Raw genomic sequence first — 22,951 nt, forward strand, 5'->3', positions numbered from 1 at the left:
AAGATCCGAATAGACATTTCTCAAAAGAAGACATACAAATGCCTAATAGATATATGAGAAAATGCTCAACATACTAATCATCAGAGAAATGCAAATCAAAATTAAATGAGATATTTCTTTTATTATAGTTTTAACTATATTATTTTAATCCCAGTTAAAATGGCTGTTAGCAAAGAGGCAATAATGATTGCTGGTGACGATGTGGAGAAAGGAAGAACCCCTGTACACTGTTGGTGGGCATATAAACCAGTATGGCCACTATGGAGAACAATAGGAAAGTTCCTCAAAAAACTAAGACTGGAACTACCATGTGATCCAGCAATCCCACTGCTGGTGTATATCAAAAGAAAGGAAATCGGTATATCGAAGAGAGATCTGCACTTCTGTGTTTATTGTAGCACTACTCACAATCATGAAGCATGGAATCAACCTAAGTGTTTATTAACAAATGAAGGAAAAAGAAAATGTGGTATATATACACGATGAAATATTATTCAGCCGTAAAAAAGGATGGAATCCTGTCATTTGCAATAACATGGATGGAACTAGAGAACATTATGTTAAGTGAAATAAGCCAGGCACAGAAAGACAAATACCACATGTTCTCACTCATACATGGGAGCTAATAAAAAAAAAATTGAACTCACAGAGATAAGAGAACGGAATGATGTTTACCAGAGGTTGGGTAGGATAGTGGGAGAGGGGAATAAAGAGGGAGTGGTTAATGTGTACAAAAATACAGTTGGAAGGAATAAGATCTAGTGTTCAGTATCATAATAGAACTATTAATAATTTAGTGTATATTTAAAATTAACTAAAAGAGTGGAATTGGAATGTTCTTAAACATATGCCTTTATCAAAACATCACATGTGCCTCATAAATATATACAACTATTATGTATTAATAATTTAAAATTTGAAAAACTTTTAAAAGAATTTAAAGGGATCATGAGACTAATATATTTGAGAACTGCTCAGAGTGTGAACTCTTAAGCTTGCCCTTCAAGAACTTTTGAGTTTGAATCCAACTTATTTTTCCATTTCTTTCTTGCTTGCTTCCTAGATTTTAGTTAAAATGAAGCATCTCTGTGTTTTCCATCTTTGAATCTGAGCCTGTCCTCTTCCATTTCCCTGCCTTTCCCACTCATGGATAACTAAATCCTACTCATCTTTCAAGGCGCAGCTCAAATGCTACCTCCTCCTAGAACCCTTTCATGATCCACTAACTACAGATTTTCCCTTCTTCCTAATACCCACAAAACTTTATTCCTCTTTTCTGATGCATCACTTTCTACTGTCCTGGAGTCATTTGGATTCATGTACTTATGTCTTGCAGGAACATAAGCACCTTGTATTTTAAGTTATCTTTGGGTGCTTACTCTCATCAGTAGCTCTGTTAGGCATTTGATACTAGAATGACTGTATGTCTAGGTTTATAAATACCCAGGTATTTATAGATTTTTATTTATTTAACTCATTTTCTCATTCTTCATAAGACTTGTGACAAGTTTTTAATTGTAAACTCACTACACTAGATGGTGCCAAAGAGTCAAAGTGTACACGCCATTTGAATATTAACCTAAGCAACATAATCAGGGGTTTAGTTCTGGAATGAGAATTATCAAATGATTTAGAAGCCAAACATAAGAAATTAGCTCACCCAGCACACCGCTCCCATTTATTTTTACTAATAATTGTGAGTTTTCTGTGAAGCATTCTTTTTGTGGAAAAGTTTTGATTTGAATCAAAGTAGGAGGAAAGATTAAGAGAAATACTTTTGGTAAATTATAGAAGAATGTATAATTTGTCTTAGGTAATAACAGGACTCTTTAGACATCTTGAATGTTTTCCAGCATGCATTTACAATGTTTTGTAGTGCATTGATGACTGAAACATGGTATAATATCATGTTGATTAGCTATGACTAAATTTTGCCCATAAATATTTCATTTAGTTGACTATTAAAAGTAATAGGCCGGGCGCAGTGGCTCACGCCTGTAATCCTAGCACTCTGGGAGGCCGAGGCGGGTGGATGGCTCGAGGTCAGGAGTTTGAGACCAGCCTGAGCAAGAGTGAGACCTCGTCTCTACTAAAAATAGAAAGAAATTATATGGACAACTAAAATATATATATACAAAAAATTAGCCGGCACCTGTAGTCCCAGCTACTCGGGAGGCTGAGGCAGTAGGATCGCTTAAGCCCAGGAGTTTGAGGTTGCTGTGAGCTAGACTGACGCCACGGCACTCACTCTAGCCTGGGCAACAGAGTGAAACTCTGTCTCAAAAAAAAAAAAAAAGAAAAAGTAATATAATGTTGCCCTCAGGAGCCTAGACAAATGTCTTATAATTTAAATGACAGCATTTTAAAGATGTATTCATTCTTTTGTCTGTGTCTGGTAAGATATGTTTTGAATTTATGGACATAGAAAGTATGTGGTTTACAAACATGTATGCACATGCATTTATATTAATCTAATATTTTCTGAAAGTATAAAGATGCCCCGTGATAGCAAATATCCCACAAATTGAGTGGTAACACAGCTTAAATCTCATGGCTTTTGGGGGTCACCTTCAGGCTCAGAAATGAATGTGCCACTTAGATCTCTTCCTAAGGAAATGTTGATCATGCACTGTATTGGCTCCCACTGGCAAACACTGCCATGCACATGTTTTAAATTTTCATTTCCTTTCTTGTCTCCAAACTGTAGGTGGCATTGCAGACAGTGTAGCCAAGTGGATATTTAAACAAGACTTCAGCCCTGAAATATTAAGACTGGCTAATAAACAAAGAGATGTTAAAAACCCAGAAGAACCCAAAGAAGGTATTAACAGAGGTTTCCTTGAGGTGTCAGAGGTGGAGATGGACTTAGGAGCCATACCAGGTGATACACGAGTAATGAGAAATATGAAATCCAGAGTGGAGAGATGTGGCTGGGTTTTCACTAAGGAAAAAATAACATTACCACTCTCTTCTGGCTTTTAGACTTGCTGCATTTAGCCTATGAGCAGTTCCCTTGTAGCCTTGAGCTAGACGTGCTGCATGCACATTGCTGCTGGGAGTATGTTGTTCAATGGAACAAAGATCCAGAGGTAAGATTGTTACCTCTTTTATGCTAGTTCTACTTTTGTGTTCATACTGTACTTACGTGGGCACTATGGAATTAAATAGCTTATAAACACTGGCTTTTTCCTTGTTGTAATAGCTCTGTACTGTTAACTGTGCTGAGTCTTTTTCATATAGTACCTCATAATCCTCACAATAAACCTATGAAGTATAGGTATTGTCTTTATTCACAGTCTAAAGAAGAGAAAACTAGGGCTCAGAGAAGCTAAGTTCCTTCCCTAAGGACCCACTTCTCAGTAAGTGTCAGGATTTAAGCATAGGTTCCTCTTTATCTAAAACCAGTGTGTTCAGTTTGTCCTACTCCTAATTAGGTTGTGACAAGTATATTTTTATTTCCTTCTGAATCCCTGCATGAAATGGCACTTACCTGACAGAATATTCTGAATATTAGAGTCATGATAAAAGTCAGAGTGAAGATCCAGGTGTCAACCTGATTGCTGTCTGATTGTTCAGATATATCTTTGTTTCTTCTCTTATATTTGCCTCAGAAGAACAATCAAAAAAGACATACTGTGTACAGGGTTGACTTTAGTCCAGGGTTAGCCTCGTTGCCCTCTCGACTCTGCTAAGCCATCGTTTACCATCACTTTGGGTAGCCACTGTCTCCCCCGGGGCATCCACAGTCTGGGAGCAGCATAGGGGAAGGCCTCAGCCTGGAGGCAGGAGAGCTGGATGTGGATCCCAGATGAATTGCTCACCAGTGTCTGGCTCAGGCGAGTCACTGACGCTCTGGCCTATTTTTTTTATCTCCCCCTCCCCGTCCCAGTTTTTGTAATGAAGGTGCCAGGATCCAATAAGATGTAAAAACACTTGGCGGTTTTCCTCTTTGCCTTCCCTTAGGCCTCCCTGGGCAGTGCTCTGGTAAATTATTCCTCTCAAATCAATATTCATTATCATCCTTGCATGAGGTGTACTCTTTCAGAGAACTCCCGGGTGAACTAATTCATGCTAATATGTTAATGGTAATCACTTACATAGTGTAATCTCTTACATAGTAAAGGAAGACACTAAAAATGTAAGTGATTTAAATAAAGGAATGGTCTTTGGTCAATTAAACCTGGACCAAAAAGTGATTTTAGGACATGGGATCCTCTTAATGCCCCTCAAAGCACCCTTTTCAGTTGATTCCTCTACATCCTGAATGGTAATCATATTTAGGTTCTCTACTTACATGGGTTATTTTTCCATTTCACGACAAAAAGAATGTTAGGACTAGAACCAGGACATAATAATTTCTGAAGTCTGAATGAATGAATTCCAGATTCAAATCTAAAAATGTGGCATTTTGGAAAAACTCTGCGTTACAGCATTATTTTGTAAACCAGAGGCAGCTTGCAGAGTGGGCTGAGACAAAGCTGACTTCAAGCCCCGTTGCTGCTACTTACAGCGAATAGTAATCACAGCACACAGCTAGTGTGACTTTTGGGAACGTTTCTGAACTTTTCGTATCAATTTTCACCAAAAACTAGGGCTATGACAGCAGTCATCTCAAAACGTTATTGCAGTTTATAGAGAAATTGTATGCAGAGTACCTGACTTTTGATTAGTGTTGTCACTGGTGTTATTAGAATTGCTTATGTTTAAAATAAATCTCTCGTCTTGTTTTTTAATATTCATCATGGCTCATCCAACCCCTATTCTAATTCCACTTTCACACACACTTTATAAGGCTCAAAACAGTTAAAATTACCTTTGGGGAATTTTCAGCACAGTATGTATTGGCAGTGGTGACGTGTTTAATCTATGTACAGGCTACAAAATTATTTAGCAAAGATCTGGATAAGTCCATCAGTATTACATACTATATTTGAGATTTAACGTGTAAACTTCCTTAAGTTGACTTTTGAACATCCCCTCTTATATTTCATATTTCTTTCCCGCCTTTAACGTTTTCTCCTTGACACTTACCACTAACATATAATGTAATTACTTATCATGTTTATTGTTTAGCTCCTTCACTGGAATGTAAGCTCAAACAGGGCTTGGTACATAGTAAATGCTCAATAAATACTTGTTGAATGATGAATGAATGAATGAATTGTATTTGCAAAAGCAAACTCGTTTTCACATTTGTATGAAATTCAAGTATTTATTGGAGAGAATATTGCTATTATGTACAAACCACAGCAAATTTGAATCCAGATGTTTGCCTTTATGAATATACCTGGGAGTTTCTAGGGATTAATCATTATATAGGTTATATGAGTTTAAGAAGGACAACTGAAGGTATCTTATCAAAAGTTACGTCTTACGTAATAATTCCATGTTCTTATTACAACATTCTTAGGTAGGTTTATGCAGAAATTTATGAAAGAAGTCTCCACTGGTATTAGAAACACCTATTAAATGATACCTCTTTTTTTCTCTTTTTTCTCCCTGCACGTAAGGAAGCACGTTTTTTTGTTAGGTCAATAGAACATTTGAAGCACATTCTTAATGCACATATCCAGAATGGTAAGTAAACAGATGTTAAAAACATCACTCACTGATTTTAAAAAGGCATCCTGATTTAATCTAAAGATTCACATCCTATTAAATTTTTATTTGAGTGTCCTGCAAGCTAACATATTTACTGTGTTTTGCTATATGCAAAGAACTGGCTGTTCTAACTACTTGGAGAAATGCTTAAGGGAGCTGGTAGTAATTTTCCCTTCTGTTCCCCAAGCTGACTACTCTTCCTTCCTTGGTATAATTAAGGGAGCCATTATGCATGAATCATTGATTCCCTCTTTAGTTCACAGGTAGAGAAGGAAAGAGGGATGAAATTGTCAAGATAATTATAATTCTTGGTGAAAAGGCTTGGTAGCCAAAAGCCTAAGACTAGACCCTAGAAACTATCTTGTGTTTCTTTTAATCAATATGAATATTCTCCATTGGCTGTGAGACATTGGGGATTGCTGGTGTCTCCTTGAAAAAAATGTTACAAATTATTGTAGAGAACTTATAAACAGATTCCATTTGATAGAGCTGGATTTCATTATAAGAATTAATTGGGGAGAGCAACACTAAGCTAGTTAGTAACCTTAGTTACTAACTAGTGAGACTAGGTGTTGGGTTGGGTAAGAGGAGGTGTCACCTGATGTCTGTGTGATAAATTCTAGAGAATTCTACTTATTTCTTTTTCACCTGCATCATATTTTTATAGGTGGTATGAAGTCAAATTGCAGGAATTGTAAAATGTCCCAATTTATGTTAAGGAACTTGAAAATTATTTATTCCTCTCTTAGATCTTACCTTCATCCAAGAAAAAAAAAAAGATTTGCAGTGACTCATTTGGACAGTATGGTCTCTAGATTATTCTATCCTTATTGATAAAATTAAGTTACTTCCTGATTTCAGGCTAGTATTTCTTTAAGTTAGCCCTTTGCTCATTTGTACCTGTACACACTGAGTCAGCATACTGGCTGTGAAGGGCCTCACTCCTGAATACAGACTCAGCTACACGGGCAGTAGTAACAGCATGTGAAATCCCGTGGTTCTACTGCCTAATTGACTACTTACTGCTTTGGAAATTTAATTTTAATGCCACAGCTTAGTGAATATGGAGTTATAAAGCCCAGATTTTTGTTTGGCTGGTTTTTTTTTTTTTAAAAAACATTGTCTATTTATTTATTTTTATTTTATTTTATTTATTTATTTTATCTTTTCTTTTTGAGACAGAGTTTCACTCTGTTTCCCTGGCTAGAGTGCAGTGGTGTCATCACAGCTCCCTACAACCTCAAACTCCTGGTCTCAAGCAATCCCCCTGCCTCAGCCTCCTGAGTAGCTGGGACTACAAGCACGTGCCACCACACCGAGCTAATTTTTCTATTTTTTGTAGAGACAGGGTCTCACTCTTGCTCAGGCTGGTCTCAAACTCCTGAGCTCAAGCAATCCTCCCACCTTGGCCACCCAGAGTGCTAGGATTACAGGCATGAGCCACCACACCTGACCTTGTTTTGTGTTTTAATACTTTTTTATATATATTACTTTAGTTGGTGGTTACATATGAAAAAATCAATTGATGGCCATTGGGATTTTTTCTAGCGTTTGGTTGTTATGAATAAAGCTGTTCTCAACAATTTTGTACGTATTTTTTGTATTCATTTCTCTTGGGTGCATACTCAGCAACAGAATTGCTAGGTGATAGGGTAGACATATATTTAGCTTTAGTAGATACTGCCAATTTTCCAAGTGGTTTTACCAATTTATTATCCCACCAGCAACGTGTGAGTGTTCCATTTATTCCACATTCTTGCCAACACTTGATATTGTCCTTCAAAACAACTTTTTAGCCTTTCTGGTGGTTATGTAATGCTAGCTCATTGTGATTTTATATTTCTCTCTTAACTAATGATGTGACTCTTTTCTTATGCTAATTGGCCATTTGGATATGCTTACAAAGCCCAGTTCTGACTTTTGTTAAAGATAAAGATTTCATTAACTCTACAGTATTAGATAAGAGAAATGATATCTCAAGAAATAGTTTAATAAGCTTAAGGAAGACAGTAATTTGTTGTGTATGATGAAAGTGTGAGTACATAAACACTCTATTTACTACTTGTTATCTAGGCATTGCATTGATGATGTGGAATACGTTCTTAGTTAAACGTTTTTCTGCTGCTACGTACTTAATGGATAAGGTAAAGTAATTTTAAATTTCATACACCAACTTGTTTCTTTGGTTCCTTTAATTCATTGACTGATATTAGAAAAATTGTTTATGTTGGGCCTTGTTAGACTATTTTTTATTTTTTTGAGATGAGATGGTCTTGCTCAGGCTGGAGTACAGTGACGTTATCGTTCACTGCAGCCTCCTGAGTAGCTGGGACTACAGGGGCACGTCACCACGCCTGGCTGATTTTTTCTATTTTTAATAGAGATGGGATCTTGCTCTTGCTCAGGCTGGTCTCAAACTCCTGAGCTCAAAGCAATGACCACCTCTCTTTTAAGAGAATAGTAATAAAAAGTAATTCATATGTGTGTTACTATTTACAACTTCACAGCATTCTCATATCCACAGTAACCTTTGATTCTTACAACTTTGATTTGGGTGAAAACAGTCCTGAACTAGGAAGCAGATTTGTGATTATTCATTCAATCAATATTTATTATAATGTGTTATCTTTCGTGTGCCATGACTGTGCTAGGTTCTGTGGCTGAACAGATGAAAGTCACACTCCTGGCCCTCAAAGAACATAGTCTAAAAGACAGGTAAATAGATAATAGGGAGTTTTTAGAGCTTAGAAGAGAAAGTAAATAACTAGACAAGGGGAAGTCTTGTAACTTAAATTCTGGGGAGATAAGTAGGTATGAACCAGTAAAAAGTGGGTGAAAATTAAATGTATTCCAACAAAAAGACCTAGAGACATGAGTCAGTTTGTTGGATTCAGAGAACGGCAGCTTAGTATGGCTCGAACATAAGAAGAAAAGAGAAGCTGAGGTGAAGAATTTTCTGTGCAGGTGGTGGATTTTGGATTTTCTAATAGTGTGTATAAACTGCTTAGCATAGGGTCTGGCACATAGGTAAGGGCTCAGTAAATGGTAGCTGTTATTTTATACTGAAGACATCGGGGCACTTTAAAGCAGAATAATTATATGCTTAGATTTGTATTTAAAAAGATGATTCTGGCAACAGATGAAATGTCTCGGAATTGGAGTGAGCTGAGCCCGGTTGTTCAAAGGCCACTGCAGTAATCTCAGCGGGAGGTAGTGAGGTGAAGAGCCTGTTGTATTGGAGTCCCTTCTCCACTGTCTCCTGGGAGTGTCTCGTCCTATCAAGTAACGTTGCTGAGGACAGAACTTTTACCTCCACTTACAGCCCTGTAGACACAGCCAGTAGAATCTTAGTACATACTTACTGAATCAAGGAAATCTTTCTGAGCTAGGAATAGCACTCCTGTCTGCGTTAGAGTGTTTTTCCTTCTTTCTGACCACTTCAAACTATTGTATGTCTTTATCAACTGGCAAAATTCTTAGGCCCTCTTTATCAGTAGCTTCAAGTTTGGCTCTGGGTTTTCAGGCAACATAGTTATTTGCACAAAGTAAGGACTGGATTTTTAGGTAGTTTTTTCTTATTAAATAAGTTCAAAAATATATAATTTATCTTTGAAAAGGATTATTTGTGAGCCCAAGGTGTGATATATTTAAGTTCCACCACAAAATTACGTGCTTCTACTGTTGGTAGAAGCCACAGTTAACGAATGAAAGGTGGTCACATTTATTTATAGCTGCATCTATAGTTTTTAAATTTGGTTACTTTTTACTTTATATACCATACTTTATATACCATAGGAATGCCTCTTGATTTAAATTATTAAGTATTACAGCATTTTGTGTCTTTTTATCTTAGGTTGGAAAAGCACCAAAGGATAGGTTATGCCGAAGGGTAAGTGATCTCCCATAATTATTATATAATTACAGTTAATCCTACACTTTATATAGTACCTTATTAACTGTAGGGGTGAACTTTGCTTTTTACCAATTTGATGACATATCTGGAGATAAGAAAAATGAAAAGAGAATACTTATATTAAGGAAACTGATCATGAACTATGGCCAATTTTAATTTAGCTTTCCAGATTGTCAGCATGTCTAAGCTAAGTTTTCATAAGATGTGTTCAACTTTGGACTGTGGACAGGAGCATAACATGCTACCATTGCTGCATATTTTTTCTCTACTTCAGATTAGAAATTTATAATATAAGCATCTAATATCAAATTGAAGTAGTTTCATATGAATAGTGAATTTGGTTTACCTATATGTAATAACCATTGTATAGATACAACATTGGTCTTAAATAATATTCCAATCCACAGATACTGGGTTTGTATTTGGGGCCAGTGATTAATAGTGCTAGTAGCTTTTGCTTAGAAATTTGAAATGTTCGTATTACAAATATCTTTAAGAAATAATTGGGACACATGAATCCAGCTGTTACAGGCCCAGTTCCCAAAAAATAACCATTGTTGGAGAATTATTCTAGTGTGTTCTTAAGAGTGGTTGTATGACTAGTTATATATGTGCCCACACACTCTCTGAATTATTTACTTTGAGGCTGTGAGGAACGTATTGGTTATTAGTTTAAAAAAGGTTGCACGCAAATGCAGTGACCCCTTGGACAAGCCCTATAAAGGGAGCCAGCGGGAACCATCTCTTGCCCACAGCGTGAATGTGGTATTTAGTTCTCAAGCTTGGGGTTCTAGTTTTGTTCTGAGGGTTCAGTTCGGTCCTTAAAAGATGCTTCTGAAACCAGACCAGGCTGTTTTCTTAGAACTTTCCGAGTTGGACTCTTATGTGTCTGTCTCCCATGTACCATGATTACTTGGCTATCAAATGCAAACTGAACAATGAGCACAGGAGTGCCGTAGTAACGGATGAGAATGCATCTTTACAATACATAAAGAACGTTAATTTTTAAAAGTTGATACTTGTACCACTTTTTGAAGCCTAACTTGAAAATTAGTTGACTCTAAAGAATCTAAAAGAAGGAACTTAAACGTGCTAATGCCTTGACTTAGAAATTCTTGCCTATTTAGTGCAGAAAGTTAAAAAGGTGCGTTGTATTCTGTTTTTGTTTTTGTGATAGTAACTGTAGCAGGTTTGTTGCAGGGCCTAATTGATTTTCTTTTTAAAAACAGGATGTGGGAATGAGTGATACAGCAATGACATCTTTCCTTGGCTCCTGCTTGGATCTTCTTCAGACTTTAATGGAGGTAAAAGAGGTGGATTATTACTCTGAACTGCTCCTAAGATACTATTCTGAAAATCAGTGGACTTAAGGAAGGACTATTTTAATGAGATTGTTTCTGATGTATTCATTTCTAACTTTTGACTTAATCCTAAAAAGTAGTGATGTTTTCTTATTAAATTGTTATTAAATTTTGTGTTTTTTAATACAATTTTAGGGGATCTGGAGTATGGGTTTGCACTTTGCTGGTAATAAACTGATAAGGATGTTTGTGAGCTATTGGTTTGCCAGTTCTGAACACGGTCCTCCATTCTCAAAACCCGTAGGCAGACGTTAGCAGGGATGAAATGCAGGTCCCCGTCCTGGATACTGAGGATGCCTGGCTCTCTGTGGAGGGACCGATCTCAATAGTGGAACTGGCCCTTGAACAGAAGCACATCCACTACCCGCTGGTGGAGCACCACTCCATCCTGTGCTCCATCTTGTACGCAGTCATGAGGTTTTCCCTGAAGTCTGTGAAGCCACTTGCGCTTTTTGACAGTAAGGTAAGTACCTCCAAGGATTTCAGAGCTATTTTAAAGCTGCAGGTTTAGCAGACATATGGATTTTCTTATTTAATAGAAGTTGTTCAGTACTTTTGTGACTAGTGTAGAATAATTCATTGTGAGGTTCCAACTCTTTTATTCCCTGCTTGATTCCATTCTTCTGATTTACCCTACGTATCGGTGTCCCTTGGAGTTTCGCTCTCTCGTGTCTGCCTTTCCCAGTCTCCATGTTCTTCCTGGATACACATATTTTTCCCAATTACGTATCTCTAGGTCTGACCTATCCCCAGAGTTTAGGGCATATATTACTATTGAACGTCTCTCTCTGAATGTCCTGTGGGACTTCAAACACTTCATATCTAAAATATATCTGCAAACCCTCACCCCCATCCTGCCCCTTACCTAAATCTGCTGTTCTCCTGAATTCCCCGGCCTGGTTATTTGATGAATGATGTCATCATTTCTGCACTGGCAAAAACTAGAAACCTTGAAGTGTTCTGGCTAATTCCCTACGTCTAGCTAATTTGTAAAGTCATTCTTGTAAATCGCCTTACATCGCATCTGTCTGTTTCTCTCTGGCATGGTAGCTCTAGTTCGGGCCTCATCATCTTTCCCTCTGCTGACAGCAGCCCTTCCTCATCTCCCTGCCTCCAGTGCCTGTCTCGCCAGTGCCATGCTGCCAGGGCTGTCTTCCCAAGACAGAGGTCTGGTCCTGTTAGTTCCATGCCTGACACTTCGGCTGCCCTGCAGGGTCCGGTCCAAACTTGCTAGTAGAATATGTAAGAGACCTTCACAGTTTGGCTGCTGTGGATAGTAAAGCCCTTTTCTCCCCCATGCAGGTGTCAAATGAGAGACAGACACAGGATTCAGACCATTGGAGAGAAAAACGTCAACTGTATTACCTAGTGCCTTACTGCTAGAAGCTAGGTTGGAGAACACCCGGTGGGAACGTGGGTCTGTTATTTCCCCCTTGTGTGAGAGACTTGCGTGCTCAAGGACAAGCACAGCTGGGGCCCCTGAAGGCTTCCCCTGAAGTCCCTGCCCTATAGGAGCAGAGGACGTGCTCTCCCTGTGGCAAGGCTGCCTCCCTGAAGAGGGAAAGCAAGGGGCTGTTGAATGTTCAGCTCCTTCTAAATTCGCCAGTCCATCTTGGGGAGGAGTGAGTGTGGGGTGAAGCAGGAGGCCTGGGAATATGATCCTAATAGAACCCCTAAAACCTGGAAACATGGAACCGGGAGGCTCCCCACAGCCATCACTCACCTTTCCTGTTTCATCAGCGTTCCTCCCCTTCACCCTGCTCTGACTGCCGTTAACCCTCCCTTCCTCAGAGAAATCATACATTTCACTACTTCTTGTCATTGTTTGTGATACTCAGTTTTCACAGGCAGCTATTCTGTACGGCCAACTCCTTTTTATGTTTTGGGTTATTACTTACTTTTTGGGTGTCACCTTCTCTTCCTCGTCTTTGTCTGTATTCCGTGAACTTCTCACCTCTTTACTGTGTTCCCATGTCCACGTGCCGTGCCCAGCACATACTAGGAGCTCATTAAACGTTTGATGCATTTATAGTTAAGGAGATGTTAAAGAAAAGTTACATGGCAGCGGGATGCAGAAGAGACTGGAGGACACAGTGAGTAGAGCGCGGGAAACCCCTGAAAGTAGGAGCAGGTGAGGATGTGGACTCGGGGGAGGTAACAGAGTCATGAAGGGATTTGGAGGAGTCAGTAACTGAATAGCAGATTGGAGATAGAGCTCAAGGAGATGGAAGGGGTTACAATTAAATCCAGTTTCTAGCTTTGGAGACCGGGTCTACCATTTACAAGGAAGCCCATTTAGAACGATTTTGGACATGTTAAGTTTGAAGGTGTAAAACTAAGCAGAAATAACACGTTTTGAGAAATTTGTTTTTTATCAGCAACATTTAACATTTAGATTCCAAGAGTTTACTTTTGAAAGATAGGGCAGGAGAAGTCTGATGACAAATCTTCATCTTCCTTAATGAAATAGCATTATATACTACTTACATTGTGGGTAAAGATTTTGAATGGATTATTATATCTTTCATTTAGGATTGTAAAAGAAATGGGTACTTAAAAGTTTAAAAAAAAAAAAAAATTACTCAAATTAAGTGCCCAGCTCAGTACTTCCCTCAAAGAGGGACTCTGTGAAACCAGGACATATCCAGAATTGGACGAGCACAGTTACGATGTGAAGTCTCACCCCGTGTCATGCTGAGATGACCTCAGACAGCTGCGTGTCTGTCATCTACATAGACTACGGAGAGAGGCAGTGTGGTCTGCTAGCCGGTGAAACACAATCCCAGTGTGACCATTCGCTAACTGGAATTACTTAGTTTCTCTTAGTCTCAGTTTTCTCATTCAGAAAATGGAGGTAATTCTGTTGCCTACCTCAGGGTTGTTGTGAGGGTTAATTGACCTACTCAACATAAAGTAATTAGCAGTGTTTGGGACATAGTAAGTAATAAGTGGTACCATTATAGCCCTTATAGCTAAGACCACCAAGTAGGACTACAAAGTAACAGATTGTGGGCGAGTGTGCAGTAAATCTCGCAAACAGTGATGTCCAAAATGTAACAGGCTGCTCTGGGAAGTCTAGTGTTTATCATCACTGAGGGATGAGTAGCTCTAGCCTACTTGGCAGTCGCACTAGATGACCTACACTCACAGACGATTAGGTGTGGAAAGTGTATTAGAAGATACACTGGATGACTTGTTTGTAGAAGAAGAAAGAATAACCCAAGTTGGTGGAGTCACTGAAGCCAACCTGGTTGGAAGTTGTGGGCCTGGGACTAGAGCCTGGGTCTTCCAGCATAAAGAGGGACCAGTGCTCTCTGCTCTGTAGGACATTTCCTTCCAAGGAACCTCTGAAATCCCATTTTCTGATACTGTTTTGACTCATCAGACACACATTCATTCTCTTAAGGTGTTTTTAAACAATTCCAGTGTTTTTCAAAGGATTCAGAGTACATACTATGCATTATCTATTACTGCAAAGCAAATTATCTCAAAACTTAGTGGTTGATAACAAACATTTAGTACTCAGTCTTTGTAGGTCACGAATCTGTTTTCCCCTTAGTAGGTGCTTCTGGCTTAGTCTCTCTGGCGGCCATAATTAGGATGCTCGCTGGGGCTGTGGCCTCATCTATAGGCTCAAATGGGATGTGGGTAGAGTAATTCACTTCCAAGCATGACTGTTGGCAAGAATCAGTTCTTTGCCACATGTGCCTCTCCATGGGGTGGCTCACAGCATGGAGCTGCTCCCCTGAGTGAGAATGAACGTGAGTGCTCAAGGCAGCAGCAGTCAATCTTGGAAGTGACATGCTGTCATCTCTACCGAATTCTGTAGTCACCCAGCCCACGTTCAAGGGGAAGAGTCCTCACAGGCACAAATACCAGGAGGGGACTACTGGGGACCATCTTAAAGGCTGCCTTCTACATATTAAATAATTGTTGCAAAATTAAATGAAGAATAAAAGTCTAAAATCTTATTGTGCAAGGAGAAAATAAATATTAACCCTGAGTTATTCCTGATTAAATGGCTTAATGTTTTTTTCATCTTTCCCTTTTTCTCTACTTAATAATCCACACTTACCAGTTTTCTTGATCTCTTTCTCTTTAGGGAAAAAATGCATTCTTCAAAGACCTAACTTCAATTCAGTTATTACCTAGTGGGGAAATGGATCCAAATTTTATTTCTGCACGACAACAGGTAAATTACAACTATTGGATTTACTGTTTCTGGTAAAAAACAATAAAGCAAAAATCTATTTGGCCTTTATTAAAAGGATGACCACTTTCAGAGTATTCTTGAGAGCTAGTTTCCCTTTAAATTACGTGTTTTTTTTTGATAATTAAACAGTTTTAACATAAAAGCCACTATAATTGACAGAAAAGCCAACAATTGCTTTGATTTAGATATTTTTAATGAAACATACCAATAAGACATTGCTGTATCTCTTCTCCATTTTCAAGTTCTTACTGAAAGTTGTCAGTGCAGCTGTCCAGGCCCAACATTCAGTCAGAAAGGACAAAGATCCCTCAGAAGAGGCAACAGCCGCTCCTTTTGGGAAAGACCAAGACTGGCCAGTTCTAGCTGTGGATTTAGCCCATCACCTTCAAGTGAGCGAGGACGTTGTCAGGCGGCATTACGTCGGGGAACTCTACAACTACGGGGTTGACCACTTAGCAGAAGAGGTAACCGTGACCCTATGAATGTTAATTGAGCTCAAATCATAAAACTGATAGTTGGAATAAAGAATCAGTAAACTTTCCAGTAAAGCTTTTTGCTCTTCCTTTTGTTAGAACTTCCAGGCACAAAAAAAGAACAATAGAGTATTGAAATATAAAAATATAATCAAGTAAATTCCTACAGGGTGCCAGGCCTGCTCTGTGCACAGGGGTATAGCAGTAAACAAAACAGGCAAGGGTCCTTCCTCATGGAATTGATAGTCTACTGACAGGAGCAGAAAAGCATGCTAAATTTTGTACTGAGTGGCAAGAACTGTGAAGAAAATAAACAGGATCATATGAATAAACAGGAACTACTACAAGAGGGTGGTCAGAGAAAATGACAATTGAACTGAGCCCCTAAGGAAAAGCAGCAGCCAGCCACTCAGAAAACTGGGGAACAGTGCTTGAGACAGAAGTAATAAGAAGTGCAAAGGCCCTGAGGTAGGGACTAGGGTGACTAGGTTCAGGACCAGAAAGGCGTATGGCTGAGCAAACAGGAAGCGAGGGGTAAAGAAGTATGAGAGGAGGCGAAGAGGCTGGCGGGGGCCAGGTTGTAGGTCTCTGAGTCTATGGTTATTATTGTAAGTGTATTCAGAAGCCATTAGAGGGTTTTAGGTAGTCACGACATGATCTAATATAATTCCCTTTGTCGAAAGCTTGAAAACACATTGTATAGTAATACTGGATTGAAAAATAAGGTGATGAGAGATGAAAAATTAGCTGATGAGCAGAAATTCAGGTTTAAATGCTAAGTTCCATTTGGATTTCCCTTTGGTTGTCTCCATGGCCACAGCCCCAAAATGAACTAGAATCTCTTCACTGGCAACTCCCCCCTTTCCTACAGGATAAGTAAATCTGTTGGCTCTGACTGTATCGTTTCCCCACGTCCCTGTCCTCAGGCCATTCTACAGGTTCACGACAAAGAGGTCCTTGCCTCTCAGCTGCTCGTGCTGACGGGGCAGAGGCTGGCGCACACGCTGCTCCACACGCAGACCAAAGAGGGAATGGAGTTGCTTGCCAGACTCTCGCCCACGCTGTGCACCTGGCTGAAAGCAATGGTGAGTACGGGAACAGAGCGAGATCAGAGAGGTCATCGATGTTTTCTCAAATGCCTGTTCACTAACAAGTATGACGAAAATTGGAATGACTGGTTTAATTCACCCAGTTCCAAAGACAAGCATTTTTATTGGGAAATAACCGTTGTGATAACTGTTTAGTCAGTAACTATTGTGTCATTTTATATAACTAATAGTGTTTTTGTGGCCTGTTTGTAGGATCCCCAGGATCTGCAAAACACGGAAGTGCCAATTGCAACAACAGCAAAACTAGTAAATAAAGTAATTGAGCTTTTACCAGAAAAACACGGGCAGTACAGTCTGGCCTTACACCTCATTGAAGCTGTGGAAGCCATCTCCATTCCCTCCTCATGACACTCACCCGCTGGCAGTCGTCTAAGCTGTGTGATTACAACATGAATTAGTGCACGGTTATTTTACATAGTAAGATCTGGAATTTTTGGAGAGTATGTCTTTTTTTCTTTTGTAAAAAAAAAAAAAAAATTAAAATATATGTAACTTTTAGAAAGTACAATCCTGGCTAAACTTCACTTCTTTGGTTAATACTGAAGATAAAATATGAACAAATCAATTATACTACAATTAATACAGATGTTTTACTGTTTATTTCTAATTCAGACACTGAAGTAGCTTTACTGTTAAACTTTGCTATTTAAAATTGGTTATAATTTACAGATTACGTTCTTATTATAGGACTCTATATTTCCCATCTAAAATGTTGTTGTTGTAATTAAATTTAAATGTGTTCATGTACAGTCATCAGTAGAGTTAAAGATACATCCCACTGTTTTAATAAATGTTATGAAAATGCTTTTGTTTATCATGCTTGAAACCCCATACTGGGCTGCCACCCGGGAGTTCTGGATGCTGGAAGGTTCCTTTCCCAGAGGTTCTGCTGTTGCCATCAGAGGAGGATGGCCTTGCTTGAGGAGGAAGAATGGGTTCAGGATCATCCTATTCATCAGAAGGGACACTAAATAGAACCCTTAACCTGTTGTACTTGCCAAAATTGAGAATCTGAGATGCAAACGATGCAGCAAATTAATTATCATGTAAGTTAAGATTTGCTTCTTGCCAAGTTGTATCCATATCAGGTAATTGTAAAAATGTATTATCTTGTAAAACTTATGTAAAAAAAAGGCAAAGATACTAAAAATTTTTAAGTCCAACTTTATTTTTCCTACAAGTGTTTAGAAATGTCTACTTCTGGGATTTGGTAATGTTTTCTGTCCTTTGGAACAGTACAGAAAAAAATGCTTAGTGGTATTAAAGCTTTAGCAAACCTACCTCACAGCTGGGTTGAGAGGATAAAATATAACTAATTTTGTACCCTATAGTGCCTAGAGCAGTCCAAGTGCTAAATAAATATTTACCGATTAAAACCAAACTGTAGCCACTCTGGAGGCTGAGGTGAGAGGATTGCTTGAGCCCAGGAGTTCAAGGCCAACCTTGGCAATATAGTGAGACCCTTATCTCCCAAAACAAAAACAAAGCCCCCAAAACTCTGTAAAAAAGTGCTCTAAGCTCTACAAATACCAAGTACTTATTACAGTCTATCTTTAGAATATAGCCATACAGGCAATTACTAGTATCTGTCATGGATCACCATTGTCATGATTCATAGTAAAGTAACTCACTGTGATACAGAGGTATGTTTCTTCACTTCCTTGTAAAAAGCCAACTCTAGCAATTGTACAGGGTTGAGGAGCATATGTCCTTTAGGGACATACTCCTGATGTTTGAGTTAAGAGATCACATCCAAATAAGAATTTAACTGGCTAAAACTTAATAACTGTTTAACTGTCAAATTTAAAATCTTGCAAGATAAATTTTTAAGATGTCTTGAGTATTTTATTTGGGGTAAGGGCCTGTGAGTCTGATTGAGGCACGTATTTTGTAGAGTAGCAGCAATGCAGAGGGCCTTAAGCCAGTCCATCCTCCCAGCCTCTGCTTGGATTTCCACTGCCCCAGCCGGACACATTCTAGAATTCTTATACACATGTCTAGCTTTATAGAAGTAGCCACTTGTTATTTATGTTCTAAGAGGTTAGTTCTTCCTGTGGTTTTTCTAAATACTTTGAAAGTAGTATGAATTTAAGGAGGCTGGTCCAAGAAACTTAGGCATTTTTAAAGATTAAATCCTCAATTCCATTATCCCTTTAGGGGGATACGTAAGCATTTTAGATAATAAAACTGGTTAAACTTACTCTGGTAGGACACATAAATCTGGGAATTGCTGAGAATAATAAGCTGAAATACGACTCCCAGAACCATAACACCAATCACTGAGGCTCTAGTTAGATTTGTTATCTTAAAATTTAACATTCATAGAATTTTTAAAGTTGCATTCAGAGTTGTATGGTTAAGAAAATCAGTTAAATACTACTTCATCAAGGACTTGTAAAATATGATAGGAAGAAAAACACGTATGTATACATTCCATAACAATGAAGAGCCACAAATAAAGGAGTTAGATTTGATGTAGAATGGGTGGTTTCTGAAACAAAGGTATGTAAGTACTTACTGCAGTTATTGATGGGAAGCCAATAATCAGTAGTCTTTTCCTAGACATATTCCCACCATCCCCACACATCTTTCTTCATTAATGTTAAATACACTTTTTATCTTGTTAAATTAATTCCATTGTATAATGCTGAAGGAAAACAAAAGTATTAAAATAATCATAACTTCTACATTACAAGTTGTGTTTAGATGTAGAACTAGAGGGGACAGGATAAATGTAGATAAAGAGGTATATAGAACCAAGCTTCTAAACACTTCATACTTTTTGCAAAAAGAACAAAAAGTTTCATGTTAGTTATAAAAATTCAGCTATGGTCAAAGTAAACACTGTTACATTTAAATTGCTTTTTTAAAACATGGTTAATGGCGATCTAAAATCACAAAAAACTGAGATTTAATAATACTAGGCTTACATTAAATATAACATTCACTTAGAGGAGTTGTGGTCCATTTCATTTATAAGAGACAACTATTTTTACAGTCCACTTTAGCAACAGGAAAAGCCATCTCTCACCCTGATAGAGGTGGGTTTGCTGGGCTTCTGAAAGTTAGATTTCTGCTGAAAAGAATTGGCCATCCTTAAAAGAGTTCAATCCAATGCTGAATTGTTTATAAAATGAATATTATTTATCTATTGTAAGTAGTGAAATTCTGTATATACTGCTATTTTCTGTGTCTGTTCATTGTTGTGAACTTATATATATTAGTGAAATAAATTTTCAGCTTTCATGTTGTTTCCTTAATATTCATAAGTGTAAGGAGTAAGAGATTTATTACCATCCTTAATAACGAATTCCCCTCTTTCTAATCCAACTCAAAAAACTAGCTATTCTGAAAAGGCTGATGTTCACTAGTGGCCAGAATGAAATGCCTTTTTTTAATCTCAAGGGAAACACTTTTGCCATCCCCCTTCAAAACGACACTCATTTTCACTTGATACCACAACTTCTGCACCAACATCAGGCAACAGTTTTCCAGAATGCCTTTATTTTCAGACATAATAAAACTTAAATACTGAGTCAAAAATATTTATAAAATATAAAATATTTTCTGTTCAGCCATATTTGAAGGCAAGCTGAATATGTGTCTGTGTTCTGAGTATTCTATGGATATGTAGAGATACATATCCATCCACATATATATATTTCTGCATGTATATATACATAATTCTTTCTCCACTTACAGGAAATATTTCTAATTTTTATTTTGACCCTCATCCATCATTTACTCTTCCACCCATTACCTAGATCTTGGATTTCTTTCCAATATTGTAGACAATCCATCTAAACTTGCAGCCCGTACTGTCTTGCTCAGGGTTCTTGCTCAGAGAGCTATGAACGTCAGGGTACTATTTTCCACCAACAACTTCTGCACATCGAGGACACAGTGTATCTGAAGACTCAGCTGTATACTTCCAACAGCGAGGGCATTTTTCTTTGGTAGTTGGCATGACGATTACTTTGTATGAAGACTCTTCACGAATATCACCGCCTATGAAAGAACAATGCATCAGTATTTCTAATAGGCCATTCGACTTGTATCATTATTTCTACTAGGTTTACAGGGGCTCCTCTTTCAGAGCTTGCTTTCTCCTTCCTTCCTGTCTTGGTAAAGCCTGTCAGATACGCCCCATCTGTCCTACTGCCTAAATAGCCAAGATAATGGGATCATAAATCTGCACAACTGAGGAGAGCTGAGGAATCTGAGACCCTGTAACTCAGTGAGATTAATTTTTCCCCAAGTCACTGAGTTCTGTATCTACTCAGGCGGAACAGGCTTTCTGGCTCTGAATCCGGGTAGAGGTCTGATGAACAACACTGCCTCTCTCCAGATACATACCTGACTAATTGTAAAAAGCCAAATTACAGTGACAACTGTAGTGTCCCCACTCAAAACTTCTCAGTTTGGACAAAAGGAACCAAAACTTTCTCTACCATTAACTCTTAGACCTCAGACTGGTAAAAATAAAGAGTAAATTATTTTCTAGTCATACAGAGAATGTACATTAACATTATAAAAAGCAACTTAAGCCAGAAACGTTACTATTAATGCATGGTCAATGTTGCCAAGCCCAAATTTAAACTGATGGCTATAAACTGGCCGCCCCCCCCGCTAGTATCTGAAAGCTATTATGAAAACATACGCAGCATCATCACTGCCCAAATATCTGCTTGTTACTCTATTAATGGTACTCCATCTCCATCAATAAAGATGACTCAGGTTGATAAAAATCTCCTCCTTTAACAGAAATTTCGACAAAAAGCTCACTTAAAAAAGATACCACGGTGAGAATGAGCTCACCAGAATTGGTTCCTTAACCCTTCATTAAGAAGGGCTAAATAATATTTTAATTTGGAATGTGCATAATAGGAAACTTTACAATCAACTTTGGGGAAGAGCAGGCAGGGCCGGGCAGTACTTGGGTACTAAGTATCAAAGGACAGGGACCCAAAAGGGAAAAGGACAAGTCAGACTAACTTCACATACAGTGACTATTATTTATTCAAAGGACATAAAGGAATCTCCCTCTTCTATTCTGGCTTTCAGTTCCCAGGATCATCAGGTAGGACACTTTCAAGAGCCGGCTGAGAAACTTGGCACTGGTTTATATTATTTCCATGGAAAGATGGAATCCAAATATGTGTCTGCCTTTAGAATAAATCCAGTACACTGGAAAGTTGGAGATGACCTATTTAGATACCACTTGCTACTTTCACCTCCTTCTTACCTTCTAAATTGATTAGGAAGGTCCCTTTAAGCTCAATCACATCGGCAGCCGTCTCTCGTGGTTCCTGAGCCAGTAAAGTTGATTCGGACGCCATCATCAGTTCGGTCAACTGGGAGGTGCTGGAAGTCTCCTCAGCTTGTAGCATCTGAAAGTGCGTGTGTGGGAAAGTCACTGATTCAACCAAACTTTACCATAAACTGGGGTCAAAAAAAATAGACCCTTTGATACCATACATCCTGAGCTAATACTACTAATAAATCATCGATTCTTACTAGCATAAAACTAAATATTTCCATCAACGGTATTCACTAAGAATATACACCATGCCAGGTACTTCACTTTGCTTGATGCTAAATGTTTCTTATTTCTAATTGTCACAAAGAACATATATGGTGTTTATTATTCTCACTTTACAAACGAAGAAACAGGCAAAGAAGTTAACTTGCCCACGTTTCTCAACCAGTAAGTTGTAGATCTGCAACTCCAGTCCAGGTGTGTCAGCCTCAAAGCCCGTACGTTTTTTTTCCCCCCCATGTCATGCTTCCTACACTGGGAGAGGGATTAAGATACTATCTCCACAAAGACCTGCTCTTAGCAAGGTAGACCAGTGGTGGCAATGTGAAGGATACACAGAAACCTTCTGGAGCACACTGTACTTAGATGTTTGATAACGCTTCTACGTTTTTTCATTGCAATTTTGATCTTTAAAACGAGTTTGTGAGCTAATATAGACATTTCTTTTTTAAAAAAGCCTATGAGAAAACAGGAGACTCAAAGAGATTAATTTGGTTTTAACAAGTTCATGCAATTAGTAATTGGTAGAACCAGGACTCCATCTGACAGCCACTTGGTGTGATTCCCAAGGAAAACACATTCATGCATTCATGTTTTTGAAAATCCCAAAGCATTTTTTCCAATATAAATGATCCAAAACAAGCTATATTCTTTTCAGCTTATTACTTAGAACTGAAGTCAGAGGAAACATAATACATAGAAAAAAGCCCAAGAGTGGGCTGCGCACCTTCAGATAGGTCGC

General features: G+C 38.3%; 2 protein-coding genes across 3 annotated transcripts in view; one reads left to right on the plus strand and one right to left on the minus strand.

Annotated features, from left to right (window-relative positions):
- Positions 1 to 19,916, plus strand: part of RAB3GAP2 (RAB3 GTPase activating non-catalytic protein subunit 2) — a 77,432-nt gene extending 57,516 nt beyond the window's left edge. The window contains exons 25-35 of one of the 2 annotated variants that reach the window (XM_069459363.1): positions 2,708 to 2,881; positions 2,983 to 3,089; positions 5,511 to 5,577; positions 7,675 to 7,745; positions 9,455 to 9,490; positions 10,744 to 10,818; positions 11,120 to 11,338; positions 14,978 to 15,067; positions 15,331 to 15,552; positions 16,488 to 16,646; positions 16,863 to 19,916. In XM_069459363.1, the coding sequence (XP_069315464.1) occupies positions 2,708 to 2,881; positions 2,983 to 3,089; positions 5,511 to 5,577; positions 7,675 to 7,745; positions 9,455 to 9,490; positions 10,744 to 10,818; positions 11,120 to 11,338; positions 14,978 to 15,067; positions 15,331 to 15,552; positions 16,488 to 16,646; positions 16,863 to 17,018 (1,376 nt within the window). In that variant the 3' untranslated portion in view covers positions 17,019 to 19,916. The remainder of the gene's footprint in view (positions 1 to 2,707; positions 2,882 to 2,982; positions 3,090 to 5,510; positions 5,578 to 7,674; positions 7,746 to 9,454; positions 9,491 to 10,743; positions 10,819 to 11,119; positions 11,339 to 14,977; positions 15,068 to 15,330; positions 15,553 to 16,487; positions 16,647 to 16,862) is intronic. The other variant, XM_069459362.1, reaches the window with a different exon arrangement.
- A 50-nt stretch (positions 19,917 to 19,966) lies between these two features.
- IARS2 (isoleucyl-tRNA synthetase 2, mitochondrial) overlaps positions 19,967 to 22,951 on the minus strand; it is a 44,930-nt gene continuing 41,945 nt past the window's right edge. Inside the window, exons 22-23 of the mRNA XM_069459688.1 lie at positions 21,916 to 22,060; positions 19,967 to 20,678 (exon numbers count right to left, since the gene is read on the minus strand). Of these exons, the coding sequence (XP_069315789.1) occupies positions 20,536 to 20,678; positions 21,916 to 22,060 (288 nt within the window). The 3' untranslated portion in view covers positions 19,967 to 20,535. The remainder of the gene's footprint in view (positions 20,679 to 21,915; positions 22,061 to 22,951) is intronic.

This window comes from Eulemur rufifrons, chromosome 27, assembly GCF_041146395.1.
Source record: "Eulemur rufifrons isolate Redbay chromosome 27, OSU_ERuf_1, whole genome shotgun sequence".
Taxonomy (NCBI): domain Eukaryota; kingdom Metazoa; phylum Chordata; class Mammalia; order Primates; family Lemuridae; genus Eulemur; species Eulemur rufifrons.